Source organism: Somniosus microcephalus, chromosome 12, assembly GCF_052327205.1.
Source record: "Somniosus microcephalus isolate GS21.2 chromosome 12, FLI_Smic_1.0, whole genome shotgun sequence".
NCBI classification, from domain to species: domain Eukaryota; kingdom Metazoa; phylum Chordata; class Chondrichthyes; order Squaliformes; family Somniosidae; genus Somniosus; species Somniosus microcephalus.
Genome location: NC_140998.1, coordinates 81218042 through 81245081, shown reverse-complemented (window position 1 = coordinate 81245081; position 27040 = coordinate 81218042). Strand labels below are relative to the sequence as shown.

At 41.6% G+C, this 27040-nt stretch overlaps 1 protein-coding gene across 5 annotated transcripts in view; it reads right to left on the bottom strand.

The window, feature by feature from the left end:
• Nucleotides 1–3537: 3537 nt before the first annotated feature.
• samd4a (sterile alpha motif domain containing 4A) overlaps nt 3538–27040 on the bottom strand; it is a 191612-nt gene continuing 168109 nt past the window's right edge. For all 5 annotated transcript variants that reach the window (XM_086003216.1, XM_086003219.1, XM_086003215.1 and 2 more), the window contains 4 exons: nt 24738–24939; nt 24028–24154; nt 13521–13604; nt 3538–6599 (listed from right to left, as the gene is read on the bottom strand). In XM_086003216.1, coding sequence (XP_085859342.1) covers nt 6571–6599; nt 13521–13604; nt 24028–24154; nt 24738–24939 — 442 coding nt within the window. In that variant the 3' untranslated portion in view covers nt 3538–6570. The remainder of the gene's footprint in view (nt 6600–13520; nt 13605–24027; nt 24155–24737; nt 24940–27040) is intronic.

Here is a 27040-nt window from a genome sequence, read left to right as displayed (position 1 = left end):
GGAGGTGGTGATGTTCCCATGCGCCTGCTGCCCTTGTCCTTCTAGGTGGAAGAGGTTGCCGGTTTGGGAGGTGCTGCCAAAGAAGCCTTGGCGAGTTGCTGCTGTGCATCTTGTAGAATGTACACACTGCAGTCATGGTTCGCTGGTGGTGGAGGGAGTGAATGTTTAAGGTGGTGGATGGGGTGTCAATCAAGCGGGCTGCTTTGGCCTGGATGGTGTTGAGCTTCTTGAGGATTGTTAGAGCTGCACTCATCCAGGCAAGTGGAGAGTATTCCACCACACTCCTTACTTGTGCCTTGTAGATTGTGGAATGGCTTTGAGGAGTCAGGAGCTGAGACACTCACCGCAGAATACCTAGACTCGGACCTGCTCTTGTTGACACAGTATTTATGTGGCTGGTCCAGTTAAATTTCTGGGCAATGGCGACCCCCAGGATGTTGATGGTGCGAGCCGTCGATGAAGAGAATCATTGAGCAGCAGCAAACGTGCAATGCACTGACAGGCCTTCAAAGTGGAATTCACACGATTGCAGAGATATTGTAGGAGTTCACCTCAAGCATGGGGTGGGGGGTGGGGGCTGTGTGATGACAGGCCACTGAGATGATGTGTTCTTCCATGGATAGAGTGGCCAACGCCATGGACTATCATACACTCTAATCAAATGAGTCCATGCACGCCTTCAACACCACCGTATATGTCTGCCACCTTAAATTGGTTGACAGATACCTTAGCCGTGGCCTTACAGGGCCGCACTGATCTACACCAAAGTGTTCTCCAGCACAGTGGTAGCAGTGAAGTGCGGCTGGGCCATGAGAGAGATGACGGTGAAAGGGGGTCATCGAAGTGGGGACTCCACTCAAAGTGCTTTGACTTCTCACCCACAGCCCACCTCCCAGTCAGTACCCCACATGCTACCTCGTCTCCTGCTGGCGGAGTCTGCTCTTGCACAGGTATAGCAGTTTCTGGCGGGGCCCTCATGGGCTCCAAAATGCAGAGGGCATCGGCCAAGAGCATCGCAGCAGTCAGAGCGGGGATCTGAACAGCCTGCCTCTATGCTGCTGAAACTACACAGGTTGCACCACGTTGGAGTAGCAGAAAACAACAACAGTAATGCTTTGTAGTTGCACAAGGGTGTCTGATAAAAGGTTGTGTTGTGTAATTCTTTTTCACCACTTTCCCATCTTTCCATTTTTGGGTGCTTGGTGGTAAGTGGTCTTCTAACTTGTTTGATGATGAATGGGAGGACATGAATTCATGGGGACCAATGTTTCTGTTAAGCTGTGTAGCTCTCTGGAGGTTCCGCGCCGGCCGATCAGCGGCTTTTCAATAGGACATTGCGCGCATGCACGAAATTTTGAATGGGCCGCACAGTCCGTTAAAGAGAAACACTGATTTTTTTTTTGGGAGGTGGGGGGTGGAAGAGGAAGGAAAGAGATGTTGAAGGGGTGGTTGGTTGGCTGCAGCACTGCTTTGTGTCAGTGACTTTGGCTGTGTGGGGGGTGTGGGAAGAGAAAGAGAGAGGATGAGTGGCGGTTGCATTTTCTGCTGACATGGATGCACTGATGCAACTTAAATGAACCTTGTATTATTAAGGGCACCCCTGGCAGCAAATTGAGCAGCTGGGGGTGCATTGCCCTAATCACCACCCTCCTCATCGTTCAAGGAGGATCTGAGCTCTTCACCTGGTTCTTCCTCCAGGTCCAAGCCTTGCTGTTGTGTAACAGCAAACCACGACCATACTGAAGTGTGCCTCCTGATCTGTCCAGGCATCTGCGGTGCAGCTTCAGTATTCCGAAGACCTGTTCGATCACGCATCTGGTGGCAATATGGCATTCATTGTAGCGCTGTTGAGCTTTAGTGTTGGGGTTTCTGATAGGTGTCATGAGCCAAGTTTGCAGCGGGTATTATCAGCCATCTTTAAGTCTGCTTCCAGGTACGAAGAGATCAGGGAGCTTGGACTGCCGCAGGACGAAAGCATCATGGCAGCTTCCCGGGAATCTTGCCCACACCTGCATAAAGATGCAGTGGACGAATACTCCTGGTTGTTCTGGATGTGCCCGGATTGCCAGATGTGCGCAGTCGATGGCACTCTACACCCATGAGAAGCCAGCCAGAGCTACAAAGCCAAGTGCCTGCTCGTTTTGACTGGGACCATCAGTGGCAAAGTTGACATATTTGGCAGCCCGGGCAAACAACCAGTCACCTGTCTTATGCATTTGTGCACGGCCCACTGCGAGATCCTGCAAGTCTGCAGAATGCTGGAAGGATCCAGAAGCAAAAACGTTGAGGGCCGTGGTGACTTTGACAGTCAGTGGTAATGCGTGGCCACCAGGTCTTCAGATGTCTGACCACTTGACTTGCCATACTGAGCCTCCTGCGAAACTGGTGTTTAGACACGCCACGGGAACTAATCCTCTGCCTGTAGATCCGGCTTTGTTGGTAGTGCCTCCTGCGAGCAGCCTTCTCTACTGTGCAGCTGCAGGTCTGTGAGCAGCAGGCTGCTGTTGCTGGTCATCTAGGTCCTCATCTGAGGTCCAATCTAAGGCAGCATAAATGGCACCCATCCGGATGTGATAGAGCAAACCTCCAAAAGTGTACAAAGTAACCTCTCACCAAAAGTAGTGAACAAACTCTTTCCCACTAGCAGATAAGAAAGCAGCTGTAAGTGCTGAGTATTTATTGGCATCTTTGCCTTAAGCCCCCTCAATTGCCGCTATGTACTTGCCTTGGTTTCACTGGCGAGTTTCAGGAAGCCAATCGACCGGACGTTAAAATGAAGAGTGTCAATATCACTAATTGAGTGATTAGCATATGGAAATTGACAACCCACCTCTCCCGCGGGGCTTGCGTGCTGGAGTCAACTGCAGAAGTCGGCAGGTTGGATCCAGCTTCCCGACGCTGTCAATTTCGACAGTTTTAACCCCCAGCTGCCCCCAAACCCACGCACTCTTCCACATTAAAATTCAGGCCCATGTCTTTATAAATTACCTCTTTTTGGCTGTGGGCTTGTTGGATAATGGAGAGAGATTTACACTGTATAGTTCACTTTACCACTGCGTCAATGGTGAATTCACTATTTTATTAAGATTCCATTGGCTCAGCTTTGTAAACATCACCATCTACAATATTTTGGCTCCAGCTCATTCTCCATTGGCAATCTCACACATTACAATTGTTCTAAGGAAGATGTGCTGAGTGAAACCTGAGCACTTTCACAAAAGGAAGAGAAAGAGTGAAAGAATAGAAGAGAAAAATCATTTGATAGCAAAGTCAACCTGGGTTGTTCTAGTATACCTGCTTGTAGAAGGCAGAAGCGGAAAGGGTTTGGTAGCAGAGAATGATGTCCTATATAAAGAGGGAAAAATAAAGACTTTGCCCTTTATGCTTTCTGCCCATTTTTCTGTTCAGCAGCATGACTAATCACATATGTGGAGCACTGTTTACATACAGAGCCTTTTTCTTTGGCATATTATGAATGTTCAAACTAGGTGTGTGTATTTTCATTTTTGCAGTTAAAAAAAGACACATACACCACAGTGTTACAAAAACTTGTATTAATCATCTCCCTTCACTTTCAATATAATGCTGATATGAAATAACCATCATTTTAGTTAAGTGACAGAAATGGGAGTAATAAATACGTTGTAGCAAGTTTGCTGTTTAAGTCACAAGAGTAATTCATTGGTAACTTTAAACAAGAACATTTGAAAACTATACACTTGCAAAAAAACAGCAAGTAAAACGTATTAGTGTTTGTCATAAAGCTTTAACATGTAACAAACGTGCTTCTTCCATAAGGTGACAAACTGTAAAAATATGCATTTATGTGCAGCAGTAACTATGCAAGAAACATACTTCTTGTACACTACCTTCTTTACAGAGGGAAACAGGAACATAAGCATGCATGCATTTACAATGAGGGGTTGCCTCTACCTGGCATGCAACAAAGGAAAGAAAGCAATATGGGATTGTGTACTTTAAACAGGAGAGGTTCTACATTGAACTCTTCAACAAAACTGTCCATAAATACATAGGGGATAATATAATAAAAGAGGGAGGAAGTATCCAGGTCATTACTATTAGCGTTGCTGATGCTTCCTATTCCTCCCAGAGGAATAAACATTCACTATTTTCTGAATCAAGATAAAGAAATACAAAAAATAAAAGCCACCATAGCAAATTTTGATGACTTGTACAAAACAATTTTTTAATTTTTTTTATTTAGTGTTTTATATATAGTGCACACACATCCATTGCAAGACCTGCCTTTGTACATATACAGAGCTTTTAAAATATCTTCACTATATTATGTCTTGCTTTCCAGCCATAATCTCTTAAAGGCATCACAACAACCTGGCAGAAATTACAGAAACCCTCCATTTCTGGCACAGCTCACTAAGTAGGAGAAGTGTTTTGTGTGGCTCTTTAACTAAGTTTTTCAATGTCCACAAGAAGTTAAGCACTTCAAACATATTCAAAAAACAGTTACTAGGCCAGGCTTTGTGCTGGGCTTGCAGGGATATTCTGTGTGCACAACATTTAACAAAACAAAAACAAAGACTATAAATATCAAGAATATGTCTTATCACCTTTGTTTTTGAATTGGTGGTGCTACCTTGCTCTGTATAAAACAGTTAACATTTGGGGTAGGTGGAAGATACAAAAGGAAAGGCACTGCCACTTTATTTCTAGATATTTGACTTCACAGCCTTATGTGCATGCAATCATCATTTCATAAATAATTCATTTTACATAGGATAGTATTAATCAAGCTCTACACCTGCAGTCAATACAGGACTCAACAGAAGAACAGAGAATGGCGTCAGTGTTCTCAAGACAGAAGCCACGTGTTAAAATTAATTCACTAGACAGCACTTCTTAGCAAAACAAATTTTTGTCGATATGTAAATATTTAACCTATACCTTGTCAATAGAAATAAGCAATATTAAAAAAATTAACTAAATGGATGTTAATATTTTGAGACATACTCATGGTTACCAGCCATAGCAAGTTAATACATAACATATCTAAAATAATACATCTAATTAATAGATAACCTCTGCATCTATAAATCAGTGGAGGAATAAATATCAATTCTGATTTGTAAATACTTTTTAGGACTCTCATTAATCAGGATGTGTGTTAACATGAATGCAGTCACATTACCTTTTCTGAAGTTGTATTCATTGTATATAAACATAAATGCATTGTTTGTGTATATAGTTTATCACTTTTCTTTCGCCAACTTCATCTACAATACTGCATTTCTAACTCCCTTTCCGACAATACTATATCCATGTGCATTCAAACTCATCCCATTTCTTGGTTGTTTTTCAGCACTTGCTTTTCCCTTTCCTTATATATTGTACTAATCGTCAAGTTAGACTCTCTCTCTCTCTCTCTCTCTCTCTCTCCCGCTCGGATGCTGAAGCTCTAGATTGCAGATTATTGAACGCTTACTTTGGGTATGTGGTTTGGGGGGGGGGGGGGGGGGGGGGGAAAAAGGAGCAGGAAGAAAATATTCAAGATCTGACAACTAGTATACGGTACCAACTCGGCTTTAACTGTAAATATTAGGCCTTTTTGGGGTTGGGGGGGGGGGGGGGGGGAGGAAATCTAAAGCAAAACAAGAGCAAACAGCATAATCGCCGACAGTTAAACAAACTACAAGGCTGATTAACTTTAACTCTTACCATATCACACAAGTCTCCTGCATTCAACAACATTCCAGAACCCACTATCTTATTTCATCATTTTGAACATCTGTACCTATTTAGGACTAGCATTTACATGTACAATTTCTTTTAAAATGACCAAATATCCCCTAGAAGCATAGCTTTGCTGCTAATCAAAAAAGCAAACCTGCTGCTATTGCAGAAGGAAAAAAATAAAATGCTTTAACAATGGCAATGCAAATAACAATGGCATACCTGAAAATGTTTATGTACCCTTTATGTTTATGTAAACAATATGTAAATTAATTTTAGTTACACTTAAATCACTCATTTCAGATTCCCCTTCATGACAATAGCACTTCAATTCTGAAAAGAGCGCATCGACCCCAATCAGATACAATGAATATGAAAGACACCTTGCATGTCATCCTTTGTTTCGTTTGGTCACATATTTGTAGTACAAGTTTACAGATTTTTTTTAAATAACTTTTCTAAATACAGAAATGTAACCAACCACTGTTGTGTTGCTTCAAGTTCACCTCTTCCCTCATCACTACAAAAGGTCTCTCCATTCATTTGTCATAGCTACACTAACTGCTCTGCTTACATTAATTATGACTCTTCAATATTAGGCATCCAAGGTTGCTTCACTGCAAAACCCTTTTCATGGACAGAATTACTTTTGTTTGGCCTGACAATACTTCAGGTTTTGATGACACAGTAACAATCCAGACTCTTGCGCAAAAATAAAATATGTTCATTACAGCTTGCAGAAACATGACAAGACATCAGTTGACCCTGTCCAGGGCACGGGACTGGAACTTGTGAACTGTGGTCTGAACCTGCAGCTACTTTTGTGGTTCAGAGCCAGCACCAATGGTGTAGTTTAACCTTCTAGATAGTAGAGGTTCTGTCAATGCCATCTGAAAATTAAAAGCAAAGTCAGTACTCTAGTATTATTAAATATATATATCTATAATATATAGATATTGCAACACTTCATTGTACAATCTAATATTTTATATACAGCTACACAATACAATTTGTAGTGACTGAAATATCACTATTTTCAGGGTTTGAAAACAGTGCAAACAAAATTTGGCTTCAAAATAATAAAAATACAACTTACTTATGGAAACATTGATATTGCATTTTAGTAGAATACACAAATATATGTGTTGGGTGAAAGGCTGGATTAGAAGTGCTTGTACCAAAAGGTGACCACTCAAAGTCGCTCATTATTTTAAATGAATGCTTCTTAAATAAATATTACAGGATCCTGTAGCTTTACTATAACCAGTGAAACTTCAAATTTACAGGTAAGTTAGTATTTTTGTTTTAAATGTTCTAGAGTGACAAATTTATTTAAAAATAAAAACACAACAGGGGACTACTTTCTTCATAAGATTTCTTTAGCAACAATATTATCAGCATTTCAGTATTAATTACAAACTCTAAAAAAATTGTTTTGAATACATTGCAAAAGTGTCACTCCATTACTAGACATGTATTAATCCGCTGACATGAAAAAAGCAGCCATGGTCTGGTTTGACCTCTTCTAAAAGCTATGCAGCAACAAAGGGGTAGGCTAGTAACTATGATGATCGTGGGCACCTATACATGATACAGTAAACTCAACACATGTAGAAATAATGTACATACACATGACATACTTCACAAAATGCTTATAATGGAAAATGTGCATACAAGCATGATTCATCATCAGGATCACTATATATAAGCACTGGGGCAATTGCAATGTTATTGATTTTAAATTGACAAATATTGAACTTCTAAATAGGAAGTCAGCTAAATTATCTTTTGAACATGAGCATTAGTCCCTCATCGAATGAAATCACTCTCCTCATATTCTGGAATAGGTAACCTATCTAACTGGGACAATAGACAAAGGTATCTATCCCTTTGTGGATCGTTGTGCACAGAACTTGCCCAACCTCCCTTTCCCACACCTTGTAAAGTTCTTCCTCATGTGGTCAAAAAAGTATGGATCACTAAACAACAAGGATTTAAACATTTGAAGAAGAATTTTAGAAGATGAGGTGGATATAGCATGTAGGTAAACAAACTTAATTTCCTATTCAACCTGTGAGACAAGATGAAAGAGCTAGAAACATAGAAGATAGGAGCAGGAGTAGGCCATTTGGCCGAGCCTGCTCCACCATTTGATGAGATCATGGCTGATCATCCAAATTCAGTATCCTGTCCCTGCCTTCTCCCCATATCCCTTGAGCCTTAAGAAATATAAATATATTTAATGAATTGGCCTCCACTGCCTTCTGTGGTAGAGAATTCCACAGGTTCACCACTCTCTGAGTGAAGAAATTCCTCCTCATCTCTGTCCTAAATGGCTTACCCCTTATCCTTAGACTGTGACCCCTGGTTCTGGACTCCCCTGCCATCGGGAACATCCTTCCAGCATCTAGTCTGTCTAGTCCTGTTAGAATTTTATAAGTTTCAATGAGATCCCCTCTCATTCTTCTGAACTTCAGTGAATATAAGCCCAATCGACCCAATCTCTCCTCATAAGTCATTCCTGCCATCCCAGGTATCAGTCTGGTGAATCTTTGCTGCACTCCCTCCATGGCAAGAACATCCTTCCTCAGATAAGGCGACCAAAACTGCACACAATACTCAAGGTGTGGTCTCACCAAGGCCCTGTGCAACTGCAGCAAGACATCCTTGCTCCTGTACTCGAATCCTCTCGCTATGAAGGTTAACATACCATTTGCCTCCTTAACCGCCTGCTGCACCTACGTGCTAACATTCAGCGACTGGTGCACAAGGACACCCAGGTCTCAGTGCACTTCCACTTCTCCCAATCTATTGCCATTCAGATAATAATCTGCCTTCCTGTTTTTGCCACCAAAGTGGATAACCTCATTTATCCACATTATACTGCATCTGCCCAATCACCCAACCTGTCCAAATCATACTGGAGTTTTGCTGCATCCTCCTCACAGCACACATGCCCACCCAGCTTTGTGTCATCTGCAAACTTGGAGATATTACATCTAGTTCCCTCATCTAGATCATTAATATATATTGTGAATAGCTGGGGTCCTAGCACCAATCCCTGCGGTACCCCACTAGTCACTGCCTGCCACTTGGAAAAAGACCAGTTTATTCCAACTCTTTGCTTCCTGTCTGCCAACCAGTTCACTATCCAAGTCAGTACCTTACCCCCAATCCCATGTGTTTTAACTTTGCACGCTAATCTCCTATGCGGGACCTTATCGAAAGCCTTCTGAAAGTCCAAATACACCACATCCACTGGTTCTCCCTTATCTATTCTACCAGTTACATCCTCAAAAAGGGAGGTTTCACAATACAGAAGATGATAAAAAATTCAAAGATGATTACATTTCCCTCGGGCAGACAAAGCTCCTGGCCCTGATGGGTTCACAGGATTTTTTAAGTAAGAGATTTGCTTTTACACTCCTCCATTCTACTGAGGATACCCAACCTAATGCTCCATAATAAACTTAAGGTGACCACGATTGCTGTACTCAAAATGGAAAGGACAATTAATTGCTCCGCTCTCCAATTCCAATTGCAAAATTCTTACTAAGATCTTGGTATCTTACTTGAAATCAGCTTTTATCTGCATGATATATAAAGATCAAGAATCATCATTAAATGTAAACATCTCTGATCAATGTTAGTAGACTCCTTGATTGGTTAAATACACAAATACAGTTTCACTCTGTGAGAAGGAGTGGTTTGGCCAGGAGGAGTGGTTACATAAACATATAGCCCCCATCTTCCTAGACTGAAAAAATAGCTTGTACGCAAAACCTCAAGCTGTGATTTATTTGGCCTACACAATCAAACAAAAAAATACAAGAAAATAAAACCAAATTCAATTGCTTGAGTGTTACTTCTTCATCGGAGAAAAATGAAAATGTGCTTAAAATATCCAGATTTTCCTCCATCTTCATTTTAAATATGAAATTTTCCTTCAGAAGTGGTAGGATGATGATTTTTTTGTCTGAGTGCTTTGGTACATCAATACACTATCACTCATTCATCATTTAAGGCATTTGAAGCGCTGAATAAGGTTTTCTAATATTTTCAAATTGGCATAACATTTTAATCTGGAGATGCATTAGCACGCAATTTATTTCCATTTGGTAAATTAAGGCAATATTTGTAACTGCTCCATTTCAAAACTTTTATAGATCAAACATTACATTTGCTTTTTAATGAAATGGTCAACATTTGGACATGGCATGAGATGGTTAATTGCAAATGCAAATAAAACACAAGTTGGTGATGGGCTTTTATTATTATATTGGTACAGGAAACTTTCTGGTATCCGGCACTGATGGGACCGAGCTGGTGCCGTTAGATCAAAACTGCCGTATAATCCAGCCCTAATGTTGAAACATACACAGCTTTTCAGCTCCGTGTGAATCAACAAACCCTGAACAGCTTCAAAACAGTCGGCTGCAGCTGCAAACGTCTCTAGCTGAAGCTGTTGCTTAGCTACAGACCTTGCAGAGCCTGACTGGGAAAAGAAAAACGAGAAGTAAAAAAACCTATAGAAAACAGCTCCTGAATTTTGCCGTTAGATAGAGCTTTCCGGACTTCTAACCTCCGGTTAAACGAAAGTTTCCTGTAATAGTATTACAGTATATAGTATAAACTTATCTATATTTTTGCCAGCACTGGGTGTTACTATCTAAATAAGCACAGAACAATTGTGGATTAACCCTGTAATTGCCACAATATTTGAAAGGAACTTTGTTTAAAAAAAATAGAATTTTGAAATAAATAACTGATGGCAACATTTGTAGAACTAGATTAATTAAATTAGTAATTTATGTGGTTTACATAGAATTGAAAAATCAATTCGATACAAGGTGTCTCTAGAAATGCTGAAAAGCTGTAGGCTTTAACTCTGGCAAGTCAGATATCAAGTAACTTGAACAGAGTGCAGGTTTAAACTCATAGAAGGATTACATTTTTGATCTATAAAGATTTACAATTATTCATTTTTTTTGCTGGAACAAAAGCAGATTGACTTTATTTCAGCGAAAAAAATCTTAACTTTTGCCTACCAAATAAATATAAAACTTACTATTCAGTTGATGGCAAGCTGGAGAGGCTTTCATTGCATTTGAACTAAAACTAGCTGACTGCAAATAAAATCTTACCATAAGTCAACCCAGCACTGTGTACTTTGCTGGGAAAGTGATGTTTAAGGAAATGCCTCAAGGTTTGCTATACTAATAAGCTATTTAAGAGACATGCAAAGCAGATGGCACACGGACACAGTTCATTTTGTTAGAACTTTGGAGCTTAACATATGGACAGCAGTCCTGCATACCAAACCACACCACACCACTGGCGGAGTTTTCCAAAAATATTACTAATAAATGGCTTTAACAGAGACTTCGTTGTGGATATACAGGTTTAATTATAAGTAGTACGTTCAGTTTTCCACTTCATTAATGAAATCAAATACAAAACTGCTAAGAAAAGTTGTGCATCAATAGTCGGGGAATTCTTATCAAAAAACAACTCTTGACACAGAAAGTACTGTTTGGCTGACCAGATCAATCCTTTGAATTCTGGATCAACGTGCATTTTCAAGAGATACTTGATTTATGGAGCAATTAAAAAAAACACAAGGTTATAGTATTTAAGCACCATTAAAAATGTAAATCTAAATATTTTCCAATGTATTATTTATGTTGCAGTATACAGAATTGTGCCACAGAACTTGTGCATATAAAAGTCACCTGTAGCTTTCAAAAATAGCTCGTGAAAATGAGGAGAATAATGGTGCACTTTAATTATGTACATTAGAAACTGTCTTTATCTGTCATCCATTAACTTAAATCAACCATTGCTGTTAAACAAAAAATAATGGATTACTAGGTAGTAATTTCAGCGAGGGATCAGATTATGTCCTAAACAAAGTGAAGTTTTCTGCCTTTTCACCCTACCCCAAGTGAAATTTTACTAAGAACATATGAATTTAAAATGAGATTACAGCATTAAATCTATACCATCATGCATCCATTTCACTGTTAGAACATCGATAATTCAAGATAAATTAAGTGAGCATTTAGCAATGCATGGGTTATCAAGGACAAATTTGTTGAAGGCAAGTCACATTTGACAAATAATAGTTTTTTTAAGTGACTAATTGGATAAATAAATAGAATGCAGTAAATGTATATATGGATTTTCAGAAAACATTCAATAAGGTGTCTTAGAAGAGGCTTAGAAAGATTAAGGTACATGAAAGAAGAAGAAATGTAGCAACATGGATAGAAAGTTGGTTGATGAATGAGAATCAAAGAATTAGGGTGTACGGGCACTTCTTAGATTGAAGAAGGGTTGAAGTTGTGTACCTCAAGGGTCAGTCCTGGTATATATAAATGATTTAGAATTGAGCATTGGGAGCACAACCTTAAAATTTGCTGATGACACAAGGTAGGTGCTTTGGAAAACCGAGAGGAGGAGCACAAAAGACATCAGGAAGTCACAGATAGGTTGGTAAAATGGGCAGACAGGTGGAAGATGTAATTTAATGTGCAAAACTGTAAGATAATACATCTTGGGATGAAAAACAAGGAGTGAGAGTATACACTCAATGGAAAGACACTGGAGGATGTGGATGGAGTGAGACTGCAAATACCCAACTCCCTGAAAGTGCGAGTAGATCAAGCCATAAAAAAGGCCAACAGCTTTTTTGGATTTTTGAAATAGGAGCATAGAGTAATGATAAATTTGTATAAAACATTGGTTAGGCCACAGTTACAGCATTGTATGCAGTTTTAGGTACCCCATTATAGAAAGGATATTAAAGCCAGAGAGAGCATACAGCATATATTTACCAGGATGATGCCAGGGATAGGAAACCATAGTTATGAGAAGGGACTTGAGATACTGGGACTATTTCCACTGGAGCACAAAAGGGTTTAATAGAGGTTTTTTTTTAATAATTATGAAGGGTTTTGATAGAGTGAATAAGGAAAAAAATTAATTTCCTCTAGTTGGGGCATCAATTTTAAGAGCAAGGAGATGGGCTAGAATTTCTTTATGCAATTGTTTTTGGAACATGGGATGCTTACCAAGGAATACCATAGTATTTTTAAGGGAATATTGGATACATTTTTGAAGGAGAGCAAGATGCAGAACTATGGAAGAGAGTGGGGCATCAGGATTAGTTGTTGACCGTTCTAGCAAAGAGTCAGCATAGACATGATAATCTGAATGGCCTCCAGTGCTGTAAATGTCTACAGTTCTATACATATTAAGTAGTTGATGAGGGAATTCAATTTAATTTTGATGGTAAAAGGGCTCTTTTAGTGGGGGAATAGTTCAGCAACTAGAGGAATGAAAAATGGGATCGGTAAATCTGGGACCTATTTTCAGGTTGGGGCAAATTATTGATAACCAAGGATCCTGTTTTATAGGATTTTTGTCAGAGGCAGGTATTAGAATAAAAGCATCAACACTCATCATACCTCCTGCAGCTGACAGAAAGTGATATATTCATTGAAATCTGATTTAATCACTTCAAACTTAAAATGTAGAATGATAATCAAAAAACTCATCATAAATTATAATCTATAAATCTCACTCACATATTTCATTCATTTGAGTGAAAAGGAAACTTTACAGGTTGCTAAACTATTCCCCCACTAAAAGGCCTCCCTTTTACCATAAATTTGGTTCACCAATGCAGACCAATTAAAGGATACTGTTCTTTTACATGTAAAGCTATTCCGAAACATTCTAATTGTACAGACGCTTCATTTGACTTTTGGGCATGCTTGAATTACATTGTTTTCATCTTTTACACTTACCACCCAGGGCATGTTCAGTCATACTGAGACACAGTGATTCCAGTCTGTTGTTTATATCAGGTTCGGTCACTGGCACTTGGAACTCTGAAAGGCAAATTGCCCATCCATCAGGATTCAAAGATATGTAGCAGACAAGAATTACCATTGTGAAACTGAATATCTAACAAAAAATTCACAAGTGTCAAACTATTAAAGCATTTTTGGCATCTGAAAATGGCACAAGTAATTTTCAGAAAGGCAATTCAGAATCAAATTTTCCTCTCCTTGGATGGCTAGTAAGGCTGCTTAGTAAAATTTAATTCAGGTAGGCTGAAAGGGCAAGAGTGAGAGAAATGGAAAATGGCATTAATACATTTGGGACACATTTCCAGATTGGGGCAAATGACTGACAATCAGGAATCCTGCTTTACATGTGACTTGGATACTTTAAGCAGTTACTGGACATTAAAGTTAAAAAGAAAAAAAAAAATCCATCCCTCACCCCAATGAGCATATACAATAAAACAAACACTTTTTTTTGTGACAAGTTGACCTACAATCTGACCTTGCACGAGAACAGAGCTATTTTTTTCCCAGGAAGGAAAGAGGAGCTGATTAAGACTAATTTCCGGGAGTATAATCACAGAAACCCCACAGTGCAGATAGAGGCCATTTCGGCCCATCGAGCCTGCACCGACACATATCCCACCCGATCCCCGTAACCCCTACACCAACACATATCCCACCCTATCCCCGTAACCCCACGTATTTAATCCCCCTAACACTAAGGGTCAATTTATCATAGCCAATCAACCTAACCCACACATCTTTGGACTGTGGGAGGAAACCGGAGCACCCGGAGGAAACCCACGCAAACACGGGGAGAATGTGCAAACTCCACACAGACAGTCGCCCGAGGCCGGATTCGAACCTGGGTCCCTGGCGCTGTGAGGCAACAGTGCTAACCACTATGCCACCGTGCTGCCCTATAAGAGAGTATATTCTCTCTGGTCCCAAATAGAATGGAAAAATTTGATTTGTGTCCAAGGATCTGATGACCTTTTACTAGTTCCATGACAAAGAATCAAATTGGCTCAAAATTTAATTTACCATAGAAGACACCATCAAAATTTAAACATCCAGAAACATTACTTAAAGATTCTTATAAAACAACACAATATCCAATGGCCTAGTCAAAATATAGGGTACATGTGGTGGTCAAAATTCTTTGAATGATAAAGGTTTCACTGGAATGGATTGGGCTAAAAATGCACTTAATGCAATCTTAGAACAATCAAGGCTCAGACTGGTTTTAGTTTCTAGGTCTGTCCTACTTAATTCTTTTTAAGAGGAAGTAAAAACGTACAAGAAAAGAATTATTCAACTACAATTATTTTGAAAATTGTGTAAATGTCAACATGTATTGAGTTACGGATATAAAATTTACTGTTATAAATTAATTTTCTTTCAACAGCAATAGTGACCACCCTTCAAAATAAAACAAGCATTAAGTATCCTACTAGCTAAACATCGATTGATGATTCATCATAATCTTGTACTTTAAAACTTTATTAGCATTTTAGTAGTGCTACATAATGCAGCCTACATTGCATCCTCTGACCCTCAACCATTCTGTTGTCACGGGGAGGGACGTGACATCACCACCGAGGATTGATATGCTACTATTTCGCTTGGAAATAATGAGCAGCTGAAGCTCAGGAAAATATCCAAAAGAAAAAACAATGAAATATGATAAATTTAGCATAAGGGAAATTATTCACATTAGCAATTCCTTGTCCCAAGAATTACCGGCTCTAATTAAAACTTGGCTTTAGCCCACCCTTCAATGCATTACAATTTTTTTGTGCTGTATTACTACTCCAGATTTCTTTTAGTATTACAATACACTAACAGATGATTTGTGGTGTTCATCAGTGAGCTGAAGGTTCTAATCATACAGGGGTGTTATACCAAGTAGTATTAGCAGGCACACATGTTTGGAAAGGAGGCCTGGGGTAGGGCAGTACTGGGATGGTGTCAGGATCTAGCAATATTTTGCATGGTGGGGGGGGGCTGAGTTTGAAAGCATTGTTGGTTGGGGGGGGGGGGGGGAAAAAGAGCGGGCTTAGTGCTCCGAGAACACTATAGAGAGTGAGGTTCTAGGAACACTGGTGGAAGGTCCTGGGATCACAGTAGTATCCTGGTATCCGAGGGCACTGAAAAGGAATATTCGGTGCATTAAGGTGTTTGTGGTAGCAGGGAGCAGTGGGAATGTTGTCAAGGGATTTCGGAGCATTGAGGGGGGCTCGGGGTCCAGGCGAAGGGGCTTTTGAGGCCTTTAAGAGTCCAGCAGTATTGGGGATTTTTTGGATCTGGCAGTATTTTGGGGGGGGGGGGGGGGGGGGGGGGGAGAGCAGGGTTTTAACAGGCTTGTTGGGATGGGAGGCCCAGAAGAATGGGACCCAAACTACTACTGGAACACTTTAGAATCATCAAGCAGCAATCCCACCACTTTGTGTTCTCATCCGTCAGCCTCCTCCAGATTCTTTTGTAGCCCCTTTTGTGCCCACAGGTAATTTCCTCATTTGTTCACATCTTAAATTTTCTGCTTCTTAAAATCAATTAACAGAAAATCACAGGCTAACGGTATGCAATCTCCTAATCTACACTTCAGACGTGCAGAAATTGAAAATTTATTGCATTAGTCAGTTGCCTGACTTATAGGCCTAGAAATTGGCCTGAGGCGCCCAAGCGGCGCAAAGTTCGCCTGGGCGCTGGAATTTGCGCCGCATTAGCGATCGCTGCTAATTCAGTTGAAGTGCCCCAAGGAGGAGACGGGGCGCGGCTCGAGTGCTCCGCGTCCCTCTTAGGGCGCTGAAAGTGAATTTCGCAGCGCTACGTGCCGCAGCGCCACGCTACGGTACTGCAGGCCTTCCTCCCACTGTTAAGGGGGAGGGGCCTGCAACAGCGCGAGCCCCGATCGCAAGTGCCGGCAAAAGAGCCCGGCACCAAGGAGAAGTGCCGGGCTCTCGGGAAACAGCCGGCAATGCCGCTTTGGGGGGGGGGGGGGGGGGGGGGGGGGGGGGGGAAATGAGACCAGGGACGGAGGTGCTGGTAGGTGGCCACCGAAAAAGCGGCCGCCCTGCACCTCCACCTTAACTTGCGCCTCTGCCGGCGCAGCAAGGCCCCGTGAACCGGGCGCGGGTAGCAAACGGCGCTACAGCAGCGTTCACTACCAAATATCGCGATCGGGGCGCTGCGCACACCGATGACGTCATCGGTGGCGGCGCAGCGCAAAAGGCTAACACCACCATTAACGCCCCTGCTGAATATCGCGGGAGGCGCAGCCAGTGGCGCTACAGCCACTGACTGCCTCTTTAGGCGCCAACAGGTGGCGTTACTCACCCAATTTTTCCCCCATAGTATTTAATAAAATATTCCCATGAACAATAATTACTTGGAAAAAATGCTCAAAAGTTCATTGTTTATACAGTTTCCAGGTTTTATATATTCAAAAATTGCTTAAAGCTCAAAAATAATGCAGGACAGACTTTTTTTTTTTTTTTTTAAAAACTTGGATTTTCAACAGCAATCCATTCTCTATGAACAATTTTGAGGTTTTTTAGTAGTATTTACAGCACAGAAACAGGCCATTCGGCCCAACAGGTTCACACGAGCCTCCTCCCACCATTCTTCATCTAACCCCTTCAACATATCCTTCTATTCCTTGCTCCATCATGTGTTTATCTAGCTTCCCATTAATTGCATCTATGCTAGTCGCCTCAACTACTCCTTGTGGTAGCGAGTTCTACATTCTAACCACTCTCAGTAAAGAAGTTTCTCCTGAATTTACTATTGAATTTATTCATGACTATCATATTTATGGCCCCAAATTCTGGTCTCCCCTGCAAGCGGAAACATCTCTACAACAAAGAAATTATGGTAACAGGTATTCCTGTTCACTGGTGCGGTTTGTGAGGAATTTGTAACAGAAAGACACAATTGCTGAACATTTAAATGTCATTGCTTAGTTATATTCCACAAAATTTCACAAACTAGTTTTTAAAAAAAAATCAGTCACCAAAAAGAAAATGTCTATCTTGTTATGTGATAGCAAATAATTACACCACTAACATTTGTAATTCCAGGAATCCACTCACTCTTTATTAAGAGGACTGTAGCCTCCAACCAAGACAAATGGAGGCTATGGTTAATTGACAATCTTAAAATCTAATGATTTTTGTGATTGTCAGTTTTATACCATTTGGTGGCTGAAGGCATTTAACGGAAAAGCAGGTTTTTTCCCCCCCATTTTTATGTACACACCCATTTTGCTACTGATTTTCTACTTGACGTGTGACTGCACCATTAACAATGAAGCTATTTTGTGCCACAGCGATATCATAAAGTAATAATTGACGTGCGGTGAAGATCATGTCCATTGTGCCCCTTAGTGGGCGGAATCCGCATTGCGACTCTGGGAGGAGCTCTTCGGCCACTGGGAGAAGGCGATTGAGGAGGATTCTTGCAATGACTTTCCCTGTGGCAGACAGCAGGGAAGCTCCTCTGTAATTATCGCAATCGGACTGGTCACCTTTCTTGAAGATGGTCACAATTACGGCGTCTGAGATCCCCTGGCATGCTCTCCTCCTTCCAGATAAGAGAAATGAGTTCATGAATTCACGCCAGCAGTGCTTCTCCATGCTTTAGTGCCTCGGCGGGGATTCCATCTGCTCCCGAGGCCTTGTTCTTCAGTTGTCGGATGGCCTTCTCAACCTCGTGCCGGGCTGGAGTTGTGCTGAGATGGTGGCGAGTAGCATGCTGTGGGATGGAGTTGAGGACACTCGTGTCGAAGACAGAGTCGTGGTTAAGGAAATCTTCGAAGTGCTCCTTCCAGCGGGCACTGACTGCTTCCCTGTCCTTGAGGAGTACCTCTCCGTTCTTGGCCCGCAGTGGGGAAGGGCCTTGGGTGCTTGGGCCGTAGATGGTCTTGACTGTGCTAAAGAATCCACGCACGTCGTGGTTGTCGGCTGGCTGCTGGATCTCCTGCGCTGTCTCCACCCATCATCTGTTCTTTAGGTCGCGAGTTTTTTGTTAGACCTCGGCCTTCAGGCTACTGTAGAGCTGCTTTCTTGCTCTCAAGTTCTGTTGCTGTTTCCAGATCAGAAATGCCTTGCGCCTTATTAGCTCCTGGATCTCCTGGTCATTCTCGTCGAACCAGTCTTTGGAGTTTCCTGGTCGAGTGACCGAGCGTCTCTTCACAGGTGCTGATTATGGAGGCCTTGAGTGCAGACCAGATGCTGTGGGCACTCTGTGTCTCTGCATCACTGGGAGTCGTCCGGTTGTTTGTGAGGCGCAGCCTGAATAGGGCTTTCTTAGCGGGGTCTTTGAGTGCTCCAGCGTTAATTTTCTTGCGGCATTGTTTCTCTTGCCGCCGCTGTTTTGGGGCTATGTTGATGGAGATGACAGAGCAGATTAGGCGGTGGTCTGTCCAGCAGTCATCAGCTCCTGTCATGGCGCGGGTGATGCGGACATCCTTGCGGTCCCTCACTCGGACGATGACGTAGTCCAGCAGATGCCAGTGCTTGGAACGAGGGTGCTGCCATGAAGCCTTGTACTTGTCTCTCTGACGGAACAAGGTGTTGGTTATGACGAGGCCATGTTCTAAGCATTTCGACAGGAGGAGGGTACCGTTGGAGTTGGCTTTCCCTACCCCCTCTCTGCCGATCACACCTCTCCAGAGGTCTGTGTTCTTTCCAACTCTGGCGTTGAAGTCGCCAAGGAGGATCAGCTTGTCGCTCGTTGGGACTCGGGACAGGGAATGCTTGAGGCTGGAGTAGAATTCCTCTTTGGTCTCGTCTGTGGCTTCCAGTGTTGGGTCGTACGCACTGATGACCGTGGCGCACTGGTTTCGGGCTAGGGTGAGTCGAAGAGTCATGAGGCGCTCGTTTATACCACGAGGAGTCTCTGAGACGCCCGACCAGTTCATTTTTTATGGCGAAGCCTACCCCATGGAGGTGACGTTCTTCTTTGGGTTTGCCTTTCCAGAAGGTGGAGTAACCACTGCCTTGCTCCTTGAGCCAGCCTTCCCCTGCCCGCCGGGTCTCACTTAGGCTGGCGATGTCAATGTCGAAGCGTCTAAGCTCCCGGGCAACGATAGCAGTACGACGTTCCGGTCTGTCACGGTTGGGGTTGTCCACGAGGGTCCTGACATTCCAGGTCCCGAACTTCATTTTAAAGGGTGGAAGATGCCTGTGCGTGTCACTATCCTCCGCCTGCTTCACGACGACATGCAAGCCATGATCCTGACCAACGGTTCCACCACAGACCCAATTCACGTACGAACCGGGGTCAAGCAAGGCTGTGTCATCGCACCAACGCTCTTCTCAATCTTCCTTGCTGCAATGCTCCATCTCACCCTCAATAAGCTCCCCACTGGAGTGGAGCTAATTTACAGAACAAACGGGAAACTGTTCAACCTCCGTCGCCTCCAGTCCAGATCCAAGATCGTCCCATCCTCTGTCGTTGAATTACAGTATGCAGACTATGCTTGCGTCTGCACTCACTCGGAGGTCAAACTCCAAACCATCGTAAACACCTTCACCCAAGCATATGAGAGCATGGGCCTTACACTAAACATCCATAAGACAAAGATCCTCTACCAACCTGCCCCTGCCACACAGTGCTGCCCCCCGATTATCAAAATCCACGACAAGGCCTTGGACAACATGGACCACTTTCCATACTGCGGGACCCTGTCAACAAGGGCAGACGTCGACGACGAAGTCCAACACCACCTTCAGTGTGCCAGGGCAGCCTTCGGTTGCCTGAGGGAGAGTGTGTTTGAAGACCAGGACCTCAAACCCAGCACTAAGCTCATGGTCTACAGGGCAGCAGTGATACCTGCCCTGCTGTATGCCTCAGAGACATGGACCATGTACAGCAGGCACCTCAAAGCACTGGAGAGGTACCACCAACGCTGCCTCCGCAAGATCCTGCAAATCCATTGGCAGGATAGGCGCACCAACATCAGTGTTCTTGCTCAGGCCAACATCCCCAGCATCGAAGCTCTGACCGCGCTCAATCAGCTCCGATGGACGGGTCACATTGTCCGCATGCCCGATACGAGACTCCCAAAACAAGCGCTTTACTCGGAGCTCCGGCATGGCAAGAGAGCCCCAAATGGCCAGAGGAAACGCTTCAAGAACACCCTCAAAGCCTCCTTGAAAAAGTGCAACATCCCCACCGACACCTGGGAGTCCCTGGCCCAAGACCGCACAAAGTGGAGGAGAAGCATCCGGGAAGGCGCCGAACACCGAGACTCTTCGCCAGGAGCAAGTGGAAGCCAAGCGCAGGCAGCGCACGTCAAGCCAAGCACCCCACCCACCCACCCCTTCAACCACCGTCTGCCCCACCTGTGACAGAGACTGTAGGTCCCACATTGGACTCATCAGTCACCTGAGAACTCATTTTTAATGTGGAAGCAAGTCACCCTCGGTCCCGAGGGACTGCCTAAGAAGAAAAGTAATAATTACCTTTTGATTCTGTGTCAAAGGGAGGCTGAATTAAGCAAATGTTATATCACTTCACTAGTGCACTGATGCAGGAATTCTCTCTAAATACCAACTGTGCACAACACAACCAGTAAGTAGAACTGTAAGAAATCTGTTGTACGCAATACTGAAGATTCATAGAGTCAAAATTTTACAGCACAAGAGGTGGCCATTCAGCCCATTGTGCCTGCGCTGACTGAGAAACAACTATGCATTTAGCCCTACTGTCCTGTCTTTTTCCCCATACCATTTCCCCCTCCCAACTATTTATCCACTTTTTTTTTTTTTTATATAAAGCGAAGAGATTAGTCCTAGGAGAAGGAGACAGACCATACCTTGGGGCCAAATATGTAACAACATGTCACAACCTGAGGACTGTTTAAAAGTAAGACTGTTTAAAATTAATATTGAACGTACCAAATGAAGTAGAAAGACTGTTTAAAATTAATATTGTTTAAAAGTAATATTGTATGTACCCAACAAATGTCAAATCGATTGACACCTACAGAATGTTGGAAAACTGTACCTTTTTGCTATGTAAGCTTTGGCAATATGGTTCTCTGTAAACTTTCATGCCAATAAAGCATTTGAATTGAATTGAATTGAATGCTTTCCAGAAACCGTTGGAGGAAGCAGAATCTATGTCTTAACAACCCTCCGCATTTAAAAAAAATTCTGCTAACCTTTCCCTTTATTCTTTTGATGACATAAAGCAGCACTGAGGGGCATGAGTTAATCCGAGATTGTCAGCATGGTTTTAGGAGTGGTAGGTCATGCTTGACTAATTTATTGGATGTCTTTGAAGAGATGAAAGACCTAGTGGATATTATCTACCTAGATTTTAGTATGGCATTTTACACTGCCCCACATAACTGCACAAGGTTCAAGTTCATGGGATAGATGGAAATGTATTAAAATGGATTGGTTGGTCAGTAGACAACGAACAGTAGTGCATGGGCAGGTACATGGTTGGTAGCCAGTTAACAATGAAGTGTCACATTGAAGTGTTGTAACTGATGTGCTTTATAATTTTTTAAGCTATTCAGAGGAAGGAATTGTGTCTAAAGTTGTCAAACTTTACTAAACAAAACTAAATTGGGAGCAGTAGCAAAATGAAGAATATCAATGTGCATAAATTCAAAATGATCTTGACAAAAACGATTAGTGAGCGGATAAATGGCAGGTGCAACTTAATACAGGGAAATGTAAAATGAGTTTTGACGGAGGGAGGGTGGATTACGTGCTAAATGGGAATGTTCAAAGTATCAGAGCAGGAGAGCTATGGTGCTTTTGTAAACAGGTCACTAAAAATCATCAGCACAATGTTCCCAGGCAGTTAAAAATTATCGGGATGCATAACAAACGGTGCCACATACAAATCTAGAGAAGTCCTTTTAAAACTGTATTTGGTCTTGGTGAGAGGCCATATCGGGGTACTGCAGTCAGTTTTGGTCTCCCTATTTCAAAAAGGATATTCAGTTACTGGAAGGGGTAGAGAAGGGCTACACAGCTGATCCCAAAACTTAAGGGAATGACGTATGAGGAAAAATTGATTACCCTGGGTCTTTCCTCTCAAAGCGAAAGCGGAGAAGAGATACGACAGAAGTGTTTACAATTATAAAGGCTTGGACAAATTGGATCCAAGTACGTTTTTCTGCCATGTACAGAATTTAAGCAGAAGGGGGTCATATTTACATATTAAGGATAAAAATAATTGAATGCAGAAGGACATTTTATTCTACTAAAAAAGGGTAGTGGAAAAGGTGTGTGGTATGGGTGGTGAACAAGACAGGTCAATGGATTTCAAGAAGGCACTACACAGGATATTGTCAAATGGGATTCAAGCTTATCAGAAATACATCATAGGAATACTGTGGATAGGTGAGCTTGATGGACCAAAGGTCTTCTCGTCTGAAATTGTTAATATGTTACTACTTAAAATTTATGCCCTCTAGTTACCAACTCACCAACCAGTGAAGATAGATTTCCCTTATTTGCTTTATCAAAATCCCTCAATTTTCAACACCTCAGTCAGTTCTCATATAAACCTTATTTGTTCGAATGAAAAGAACCAGTTTCTCTAGTCTTAATTACTTCTTGCCACAGTGAAAGCAGCAGTTACAGTCAGTATACAAAACTATTTCCATCATTCATAAATCTTAAGGCATGTTAGGTTAGTAAAATACTTAGTCAACCATAAAGATGTAAAACTGTGGTACAAGCTTTCAAAATTATAATTTTTGCTTCAACTAGTAAATAACGAGTTCAACTAACCTATATGAAGTGAAAATTCTGACATAGCTGCAATTTTTTTGAAAAACATTTGGAAATTTATTTACAATTATACATTTCATCCAACACAAGAATGTTTAGTAGTTTCCTAGATTTTCTGCAAATTTACAAAAAAAGTCACAAATGATCCTGCACAATTTTTTGCCAAAGTAAAACAGAAAACATCTTCTAAGCTTTCATAGTATATTTCTCTCAGTTAATAGGAGTGAGAAATAATATGTATAATACAGAAAGCCTAATCAATATTTATCAGCTGAATATCTTCCATGATGCATCTATTGTGCTACACTATTTAAAAATAGAAAGGTTTGTTGTAGTTGCACGAATACAATAAAATTCCAGCTGTAACATAAAGCCTATGGTGGAAAGCTAACTAAAGATCCAACAGAGTCAACCTGTTATTTATAGGGACAAATCCCACCACGGAGGTCTGTGGTTTAATGAATCCAGTAATCTGACTAGCGTCAGAAATTTTTTTGGTCAGGCTATAGCAGACTCTGGTTTGCATACTCTGGCCTTTAGCCAACCAGCCACTGCACATGCAGGGGGAAAAAACCTTTTATAAGTCGCGAGGAATGCATGTTGATAATTGAGGCTCAACATTTTCCAAGAGTTTACAAGTGTTGATGTTAATTTTTATCCACCTACAGAAAGGCATCTGTTTAAGCTTCTCTTCTACTCACCTTGCTGCTGGAACATCAGCATAGTTTGTGGTGATGTGTGGACAGGCAGTGAGCGCGTACGCTGTACTGAACTATGGGTTCGGCTTGGCATACTGTTACTTCCTCCAGGGTTAGCAAACCATAGGTTCTGTGGAAACAAACTTATTTTAGAATATATAGCTTAAGATATGCTGCCTCTAATATAGGGCAACTGTTGGCATTTAAAGCCCATTGCACACTTTACATCATGCTCTAACTGTGCTGGCAATATCTACTGCTCCAGAGCTTACCATCCTTACAAGTTTCATTCATTGTTTTACATTTACACTCTCTGAATGAATCTGTTGTGCACTCTTCTGTACATAAAATTCTTGGCTTCTCCCATTCTCAGAGAAGCAGAGTCTGTTCCTCTTCCATATTTTCATCCCTTTTCAGAACCTCTACACACCAAAGTGAGGAAAAACAGGAAATGCCTGCAGACTGTTCTCACTGGGCCTTTTTAAAAGGAACCAGACAAGTTACTCAAATCAGGAAAATCTGAGAAATTGTTCCAATCCAGATTTGGCAAATCTGTTTAAACAGTCTATTATCCTGCCCTTTTAACTTAAACAGGAGTGCTGGATCTTCTGTTTGCTACAACAAAAATTACATTTAAAACAGCAAATTTCCAAGAATACATACTTACACATCTTTTGAAGTGTAATACAAAAGGCAAAAAGGTTTGAACAAACCTGTCTCCCTTGTTTTAATATGGCAGGATTGCTGGTTGCACTACGCTGTGGGGCACCCATAAGTCCACTGGGCCCCATAAGACCCAGACGAGCAGTGGGCAGATTTCGAGGGGGCATCTGGAATTGGCGTGGAGTTCGTCTACCCATTCCTCCACCCACAGATCCAGCTGCTGGTAAGGAGTTGGACTGACTAAAACCCCAGCTGTGGAAAGAACAGATAGGTAAATACAACATTTAGCTTTAACATTAAAAATAAAGATGAACTGTCATGACAAAAATTGACTTAAAGTAAAACTATTAAAACCCCTATCAGCTACCTTGCAACAAGCTGACATACACATTTATGGGGAATGTCTATAACTTATGTTCCTTTTTTGTGTGCGTTGTTTCCCTCTAACTACTTTAAATTTGTACAGCAGATAGTCAATTGGCAGTTAACAGGTGACCATAGTCACTGGCTTGGCATTAATTAATCTACTACTAATTTAGCAGTTGAAATTTGGTGCAACCTAATTTGGTAGGAGTATAAAACATTAGCAGAGAGCACACATCAGGTAGAGCATGTGGGAAAGGGAATGAGATGGGAACACAATTGAAACAGTACTTTCATGAACAGGAACTTGGCAAGAGTGGGAGTAAACAACAGAGAGGAAAAGAGGAACAGAGTAGTTTAATTGAAATTGAAGTAGATATGAATATAAATTTAATTATGACTAAACTAACATAGTAATAATGGCAGCACAGATGGGATAGTGATGTGCAGTTCCTGCAGGATGTGGGAAATTCAAATAGCAGATGTTCACTTGACAAACAGTAAGGAGTTAAGGGCAGTTTCTCAGAGTGGTTGGACGTGGGAAGCAGTGCCCAACAAGGGATCTGTTCTGGGACCGCTTCTGTTCACGTAAATGATTTGGATATAGGGTAGAGGGAGTGGTGTCCAAATTTACAGAAAATACTAAAATAGGAGAGACAGTAAATAATTCAGAGGCCCAAAGGAGGCTGAAAAGGGATACTGATAAGATAGTGGAATAATCAAAGAGAGTGGCAGATGGAATTCAATGTCCATTTGAGTGCAATTTTGGGCTCCACATTATAGGAAAGATGTTAAGGTATTAGGGTAGAGCACAGATTAATTAGGATACTGCCTGTTGTGCAGAAATACAAATAAGAACTTGAAAAATTAGGGCCGTTTTCATTAGAACAAACATAATTATGGGGTGATTTGATAGATGTTTAAAATTGACAGGGGGGGGGGGGATGGGACAGAGTAGATGGAAACAGACCGTTTCCAGTGACCGAGGGTCTAGAATGATAGAATCCAAACAGATTTAGGAGGAAGAGCAGGATAATTGTTTATTTTTATATGCACAGAGGGCTATGATGATGTGACTGATGCAAAGACCAAATCAGAATAGATTATAGAAGTGGTTGAAGGAAAAGGGACTAAAAAGGATATAGGAACCGGATTTGCACATGGCATTAGGGCTACTGCTCGTGTGAAAGATAGACTGGTTGAGTCAAATGGCCTGTTTCCATGTTGCAATTTCTATATAATTGCCAAACTGTCTAATTATAGTGAAGTTATTTTTGTAACTATTAATCAAGATGCAAAGAAATTAGCTTTAATTAAATTAAGAGAATATGTGCATGTATCGAGAGAGTACACAAACATGCGACTGGCATGTACAATTTTCAGTTAGAAACCTCAATAAAAGCGGTGTCCTGTACATTAGTTTCTCTTCTATTTCATGGTCTGAAGAGAAAAGATACTTAGCAATCACGACTTCAAGGCATCCTTTTAAACATTAAGTGGAACAAAATGGTGTATATGTTACATCTTTATGCCAAGTGACTTGGCAGGAAGCAGCTCATGCCAGTGTAGAAGTCACACCAGCCCATGCTCTCCCCTGCTCCATGATTGTACAAGCAAAATACACACAGGTATAGAACATTAAGTATTTTGCATTCATGAATACATCGATATTCACAACACAGTAGTAGCCCACAAAGCAAGCAAGGTTTTGGGTACTTGTGTCGTAATGTTAGAAAGTGGATTCACTACATTTAAATCCCCATTGTGCTCAGGTTTCTCTCCGGAATTTACTGGGCTGTCATGGAATGGTGGTGGGGTGGGCACGGAGGGGAAACACACATGTCTATAATCAATTGTTAATTAAGGGGTGCCACTCACTGCTTCTCTATTGTTGTTCACAAGATGGATTGGTCTTTCTGTTTATTAATGCCAATATGATGGAGACAAAAATATAAAGAAAAAATATGTAGAGTGCAATAGTGTTCAGAAA